This window comes from Vigna angularis, chromosome 1 (genome assembly GCF_016808095.1).
Source record: "Vigna angularis cultivar LongXiaoDou No.4 chromosome 1, ASM1680809v1, whole genome shotgun sequence".
In the NCBI taxonomy this organism is placed as follows: Eukaryota; Viridiplantae; Streptophyta; class Magnoliopsida; order Fabales; family Fabaceae; genus Vigna; species Vigna angularis.
This window is the reverse complement of record NC_068970.1, coordinates 65,288,546-65,296,320: the sequence shown is the minus strand read 5'-3', so window position 1 is coordinate 65,296,320 and position 7,775 is coordinate 65,288,546. Positions and strand designations below refer to the sequence as shown.

The 7,775-nt window shown below is 34.4% G+C and overlaps 1 protein-coding gene across 1 annotated transcript; it reads left to right on the top strand.

The window, feature by feature from the left end:
• Window positions 1-2,164: 2,164 nt before the first annotated feature.
• LOC108334419 (uncharacterized) lies at window positions 2,165-7,737 on the top strand. The gene is made up of 5 exons (XM_017570256.2): window positions 2,165-2,516; window positions 3,931-3,992; window positions 4,076-6,313; window positions 6,495-6,582; window positions 6,901-7,737. The coding sequence occupies exons 1-5, from the start codon at window positions 2,408-2,410 to the stop codon at window positions 7,527-7,529; spliced, it is 3,126 nt and encodes a 1,041-aa protein (XP_017425745.2). The 5' UTR covers window positions 2,165-2,407; the 3' UTR covers window positions 7,530-7,737.
• Window positions 7,738-7,775: the final 38 nt, after the last annotated feature.

Below are 7,775 nucleotides of genomic sequence, written 5' to 3'. Positions count from 1 at the left end.
TTGACCTTCGCCATGAGTAAAGATGTCCAAAGGGTTCAAACCCATCAACTAAGTCAATTCATCACACGTTCAAGGTTGGATTAACAAAAATATAAGTTTTTTTTTATAAATATATGTGAAATTAAATTCTACTCTAAATGGTTGAATTAAATTTAAAGTAGATTGATTCATAATCCACCAATTTTTTTTCATTATAATTGTTTATTAATTTTAATTATATAAATTAACACTTTAATCTCTTTTAGAAACATAATGTTCTTCATAGTTTTAAAAGCATAACGTTCTTCATCTTAGTGTTTGAATATATAATTTATTTGTTTGCATAGTTATTTAGATTGATAATTTGATTTTCATTTAATATTTTTTATTCTTAATTTTGATTAATGTTTAATAAAATAAACAAAGACTTGTTATAAATAGGTGGATTGAACCAATCCATTTTTATTGTAATTCAATATTTTTATTTTTTCTCTTCACAATTTCGTTGCCTATCTCTTTAAATTTTTTAAAATGATTATTTTTCTATCTCTAACTTTCAAATTATATATTTTAGAAGATTTGCAAAAAAAGATTTCTGAAATTTCGGAACAAAATTTCAGAACGACATTTTTTTGAATAAATTTTCCAAAACACGTGAAATACATTCCGAAGTAAATATTTTGGAATCAAATTTCTAAAACAATTTTTTTAAAATATATAATACCTTCTTGAATGAGTTTTTTTTTTAAACATCCTTACATGATTCTTTGAAATAAGTTTTTTTTACACTTTCTCTCTTCTTTTGCGGTGTACTCCGTCTTTCTTTTCTTCTTCCTGTGCAGCAGTGGTGATGTGTTGCAATAGAGGGTATTTGAGTTTTTTTCTAATAATGTGGGGGTGCAATTAGTTATTATCGGAATGCAATTAGTAATTGTGGAAATGAAAATAATTGAAGAAAAAAAAAGAATATATATATATATATATATATATATATATATATATATATATATATATATATATATATATATTTAATTAGATCAATTCACCTAACCCGCCATTAGTCCCTGATGAGTCCCATAAGATTACAAAACATTTTAACGAGCTACAGTAAATGAGATTGAATCGACGTAAAATGAGATACTAAATTATAGCATAATAGCAATATGAAATGTCATGTGAATTTTACTCTACACTTTTCCATTGAAATCTAATTGAGTTAAATAAATCATTCTTTGAAAGAGTTAATCAAATTAAAGATTTTGTTAATAATAAGATGAATTTGAAAACAAATAAATAATAGTACAAAATAAGTCATTAAGACTTACCTTTTTTTTTATAATAATAACAATATTAATAAAATTATTATTATCATGATGGTTGATGATTGATAATTACTTATTGATTTTTATTAAATTATAAAATATATTTAGTTATTTAAATAATTTACGAGCCACTGAATAATTAAATTAATAATCAAATCAAATCTAGAGAAGGGTGGGATTTATAAGAGAAGGAATAGTAAATTGAAAGAAAATGCCGGTGTAGTGTGTGCGCACTATAGTTGAAGGTGAAGATAGAGTGTAAGTGTCGCTATTATGATGAAGGTGGCTGTGATGTGAGTTCAAATTAAAGTCAGTCTCTAAGCAAATGCCCGAGCAATGATTTTCTCATAGAAATTAATTGCAGAAACATAGAAAGGTGTACGTGGAATGCACATAGTATACTATACAATACAATAATACTTGGAGTGTTTGTTAAGGCTGCTCAGATCAGATCGATGGTGCTCATAAGTTTGAAGTGAGGTATGAATGTTTGATTTATTGCTGTGAAAATTGTAGCAGTGTTTGCTAACAGAGGAGAACAAGAGAATAACATGCGACTTTATTGGCTCTGGTGTCAAAAAAAGTATGAGATAGATTGCTTTGCGTGTGGTTGTGACACTCCCTCAGTCACTCACTCTCAAGTAGGAAGTAGGAATTGTGATGATAAGTTAATTCTTTGTTTTGTTGGCACAGGAGAGATAAGGTAAAACTAAAATTTAGAAATGTATGTAAATTCATTTTAAGGCTAATTTTTGGGAAGTTTATTGTTCAATGTAGAAGAAGGTTTGTCCTTTAGAAATTGCTTAGAATAGAATAAAAGTGAGATGCTTACACCAACATACACGCACAGATCCATCCATCCATTGAAAGATAGATATTAGAGACCTATAACTTTCACGTCAATCTTTCTTTCTTTCTTTCTCATAGTCATCAACTACTGACTCACATAACAATTACAACTACAATGGACAGACCTCACCCAACTCTGATAGTACCCTCTCAACCATTTCTCCTCTCCTGTACGTCAAAGAAATACCTTCAACCCAACAAAACATTCATTCCAATCCAACCTCAATCTTCTCCTCTCACACCCACAGAGGAAAAATATGGCCAAGAGATCAGATTTTGCACAGAAGCTGCTTGATGACCTCCGCCTCAGGAAACAACGAATGGCTTCGTCTCAAACTTCACACCAATCCCACCATTTTCCCATAGGTATTCTTCATTCTTCTTGCCTTCTCAATCTTTCACTCTCTTTATCATCAACTCAGAATTAATATCCTTCGAACAACGCAACAGCGCCCATTTCATTTCGGGTTGCTTTCCTTCCTCTTTATTTGTTCATTAATGTCACACTAAGGATGTCTCATTTCACAATTTATTTTCTTCTTTTTTCTGGGTTTCTTTTCCCTCCCACTTTCACTGCCAGCGTCATACATGCAATTTCTTCACTGTCTTTACTGAGCAAATTTTACAGTCGTCTGAAGAAGTAGGGAATTGTCTTGATATATTCAAGACTATTGAGTGTGTCACATCAGATCTGTGGGTCAATCTTATCTTTAACTGCATCTTTAAGATTTACTAAAATACTGCATTACTTTTGTTACCCCCAATATGGTATATATGATATATTTAATGGGACTCGCCAAAAGATTGCTTTTTCTTTCCTGATCAAAAAAATTCGAAATCCTTGTTGAAAGCTATCTTTCAAATCGAACATCCAACCACCTCCCTACTTACCCAATAATACTTCAAATAGACCATTGCCCAGTTTGTATGAAATGAATGTTTATTTCGAGCACATGTATCTATTGGTTTAAATTGTAAAATAAACTTTCGGAGAAAGTGTTGTTCTTTGGTCAATCTAATTTCATGGATGAGGCAGAAATTTACTCAAGTATTACACAGTTTGGTATTCTTCTTTTATGGGCTCATTATTATTATGGGAAATTTCATTTTGGTCCTACTAGTAGGAAGTGAACACGAGTTATTTAGTGACATACATATAAGGTTTTGCTGAGCAATAATCTTTTGAAAAGAGTTTAAATAATATACGTATTGCTGCCTTTTTTCTTTTTGTAAAGTCTTTATGTGTCACTTTGGCTACGGTTGAAGTATTAAATAGAGCCTAAATGTGCGTTAGCTCCCGTTTTCTAGTAACCATTCCATTTGCTTAAACAAACAGAAATTCAACAAATGGGAATAATTATATTTTGGGATCTTGGAAGCACTACAGAATTAATTGGGTGGTTGCCTTATGCGTAGAAAAAAATTATTTCAAAATATGGTACTTTATTTTAAAAGAAAACAGGGTGTGTGAGTGGGGGACCGGGACCTTGCCTGTTTACAACCATTTACTTATGTTTCTGGATACGACGGTAGTAAGTTGACTATCCAGTTAATATAAGATATTCTGATAATCTTATGTAAGAGAAAAGGAACTGCAATACTAGTAGTAAAGAAGAGACTACCCTCTGTTCAACTACCTAAAACAACAGTGATATTTTATTTAGATTTTTAAAAATTGTGGCACGACAATAGCTGTTCATATTAGCTACTAGCTATTAAACAGAGTTTATTCTTTGAGATAAGTGTACATTATTTCATTTTGTCAAACATGTTCGAGCAGATGCATATGCTTACACAAAACAAGCATATAGAGGATCCAGAAATACAAAAGCTAACGAAATTGTAAGTTATCATTTCATATTATGCACATAAATTAAAGCAGATAGCAAACACTTTGTTGGTTAAATTGTTTTTATGCTGTGCAGGTGACTTCCAGAACTGGGGTGACGCTGAATAGCTCAAGTAGAAGCCACAGATCAGTAAACAATGGGCAAGTTTCAAACCAGATGGTCCCGTATGGGAAAGGTCAGAGCTCAAGGCTAACTGGTGACATGTCCCTTGCCCTGGCTTTTGCCTTAGAGAATGGAGGGAAACTAAAAAGAAGTGATTCAATTATGGGTTTCCTTCACCAAATTAACAGAGGAACATTGGAATTCAGCGTGCCAGAAAGACAAGTAGCTTCAACTAGCAACTATCCTATCCAAATAAACGAGATATCCAAAGGTGCACACAAACTAAACCAGATTTTGAGAGCCTGCACCAATGGCCTTAACATGGACACATATTCAATACAATTTGCAAAGGAACTACTGCAAGGAGCTATTGATTTGGAAGAGTCCCTCAGGATGCTAGTAGACCTGCAAAATAATTCACAGTTTATGATTACCTCGCAGAAGAAAAATCGAATCACACTATTAGAGGAGGATAATGATGACAACGATGACACGGGGATGGAAATGCAACTGACAAGATCAACTTTCTCTTTTGACAAACATACTACTCAGAACACCCAACAAATTGGAAAGGCTACTTTCATGCAGAGACCAATTAGTCTTACAAGCTCTAAGGAAGACAGCAACTCAAATAATGAGAACAAAACTGTGACGAGACAAGTTTCTCAGAAGCGATCAACTAAAACTAGCTCTATCTCTACCTCTGGCATTAAGAATGTCAATGCTAATTCAGAAGGGAAAAATCAGACGGCCTCCAACCCAGAGAAGGGCAGGATTCCAAATGTAATAGCCAAACTAATGGGGCTGGACATCCTTCCTGACAGAGGGGAAATGGATTCAAAACACGTGATGCTACAGAAAAGGGAAGGAATATCACCCAAGCATACTGCAAAAGGAAGAACTAAGAAGACTGAACTGCAGCGCAAAGAAACAGATAATTTGGTGCCTATAAAAGAGCAAAAGGATATAGAAGCTTTCAAAACTCCTGCAACTAAGGGTGAAGAGATGATGTCGGGGGCAAATACAAATTTTCTTGTAGAAAAAACCAGCTCTGGGTTGTCTCTTCAGAATGGAAAACCACTGTTGAGAGACCAGGATGGAATAAAAACACTGAAAGAATTTGACAAGCAGACTAAAAGTTCAGCTGAAAAGAATCTTACTAGAGATGGTCAAAATTATGTTCAGGGGATAATAAAAAAAAAGGATCATCCAAATAACAATAACAGGGAACATAAAGGCACTATAAGGGGCAGAACCGACTATCCAGTTCTTAACAATATGCTATCCCAGCTGGAACAAGTGAAAGAAAGATCAGAAGTTAAGCCCTCGATTCAGCCAGAAAAGGTCGTCAATGCAAACAATGTTCAGCCTGAAAAAAGGCACACAAACAAGAACATCACGAACAATGAAAAGAAGTCTCGGAACAATAATGGAATTCAAAAGACACACGTAGTCTCCAAAAATGGGCTTCATGAAGAAAAGCATCGCAGAGAACAACTCCAGGTTAAGGAAGAACAAATGCTGATGATGAGACCACAAGGAGGGAGTGAAATCAGCTCAAAAAACTCACCAAAATCCCCTCCTTCTCAGAAGAAGCAGCTATCCATGAACCAGGGGTTCAAGAAAAACTCCGGAGAAAAAAATGTAGCTGCTATGAAATCGGAAGGCCTTTTAACAAATCATTATAATCTAGTCAGAGATGAAGCATCCAATTATACAAATGAGAAAGTAAAAGAAATTGTCCATAGGAAGTCAGGCCAAATTTCCTCTCCAAGAGATCAAGAATACGAACGAGCTAAGCGAAGAAGTGGCCTTAGAACTTTGATGGATGAAAAACACGTCTATAAGCTGGCCAGCAAGAAAATTAAGAATACCAAAAAGCAAAATGTAGACGTGATTGGGAAGATTGATCAAGTGTTGACTGGAAGAAAGGGAGCCAAGCTTATCACTAAACCAAGAAAACAGCAGATTCCCACTTCTGACAAATTCGAAGTTTTGAATGAAGCAGAACAAGAAAGGATTAGCTTGTTCAGAGAAACAGATGCACACATCATTAGCCCCAGTGAACAAGTATATGTGGATGCGACTGAACCATTGGATGTGAAGCGCCAACCCCATAAAGAATCTGAACTACCGCCTACATTCTCCAGTTCTGTTGGTGGTGAACTTCAAAGCCAACAAGATTTGGTAGTAACAGTTCCCAGTGATTTGGTAAGCTCTTTTTTACTTGCGTCTAAAACCATTACATATTGAGAACAAAATATAAATTAAATGGTGACAAAATTGCTTCCAAGGAAGACAAAAAAAAACAACAAAGTTCATTGCTGCTGATCAACCAAAAAAAACAAAACAAAGTTCATAGCTAAATATTCTTTGTTGAATAAATTTTCAGCATTGCCAAGATGTGTTATCATTGCAAGATCCTGTTGCAGCAGATGAAAGATTCGTGACTGGTGAGGTTGCATTACAGAAAACAAATGGTGAGTCTATATAACTATAATTTTAGACTCAAGTTTGATTTAAGAAGAAAGCAGCATCTCATCTTTTGCTTTCATGCATTAAGAAAGACCCCTTTACTAGTTCCCGTCGGTTATCATCCTTCACCCTTGATATATTCATAATCTTTCCCACAAAATCTTTCTTTTGCATACGAGAAGCATGACACAAATTGAATAACTGCCACTAACATATCTCCCTTTTCATCTTTGGCAAAAGTTTGTAAAATAATTCGATAAAAAATATAGATGGAATGAATCAATTTAAGTATTGGATGTTACTGAGATTTGCTTATATCACAGGAATTCTGGAAGACAGATTGCGTGTTAAGCACTCAAACCTAGAAGATCAGAATATTTGTGAAAAAAGCTTCCAACAGCCACTAACAGAAAGTGAAAACTGCCTCAAGTGGATTCTGGTCATGAGTCAACTATTCGTCAACACTGCAGAAGGACTTTTCAAACTGAACATCCCGTTTAACGTTCTTCAAGGTGGTGGTCGGGAGATTCAAGACGAAGGTAGCAAACTTATATTAGATTGTGGATATGAAGTGATGAAAAGAAAGGGGATAAGGCAAGAACTCAAAAGAGTTCATAGTTATTCGAGGATATCAATGGGTACCACCAACATAATATCCTTTGATGAGTTAGTTAGGCAGCTGAATAAAGACATGGAGAAGATCAAGTTCTACGGTAGGAAAACAAGGTGCCAAGTCGATGTTGAGGACTACCTACCTAAAATGCTTGAACATGATGTTTATGACAAAGATCCAGACGTGAACTGCATGTGGGATTTAGGTTGGAATGATGAGACAGTTGCATTTATCGAGAAATACGATGTTATAAGGGATACGGAAAAGAATATTCTTAGTGTTCTACTGGATGAGATCACCCTAGATTTTTGCACGTTCAATCATACACCGATACAGTAGAAAGAGAGCTGCTCCAAGTAAGGGGGACATGGAGCTAAGTTTGTGTTTTGTAATTTTTTCGATGCAATTTTTGTGTTTTGTAATTTATAAGAATAAGGATTGGGTTACGGCAATGATTTCTAGCATTAGAAACTCATTCTGTTTCTTCGTATCAATTTAGCGTGGTTCACGAAATCAAAAAGCTTGTCTTATTTTGTTTTTGCTACCAGTTCATGTATTTTTTTTTTATTGATTATGCAGCATGGA

Bases quoted from the DNA above. Each gene is read 5' to 3' on its own strand.
- LOC108334419 (XM_017570256.2), top strand. From the start codon at position 2,408: ATGGCCAAGAGATCAGATTTTGCACAGAAGCTGCTTGATGACCTCCGC. The intron at 3,993-4,075 runs GTAAGTTATCAT...TATGCTGTGCAG, and splicing joins ATACAAAAGCTAACGAAATT to GTGACTTCCAGAACTGGGGT. The intron at 6,583-6,900 runs GTGAGTCTATAT...CTTATATCACAG, and splicing joins TGCATTACAGAAAACAAATG to GAATTCTGGAAGACAGATTG.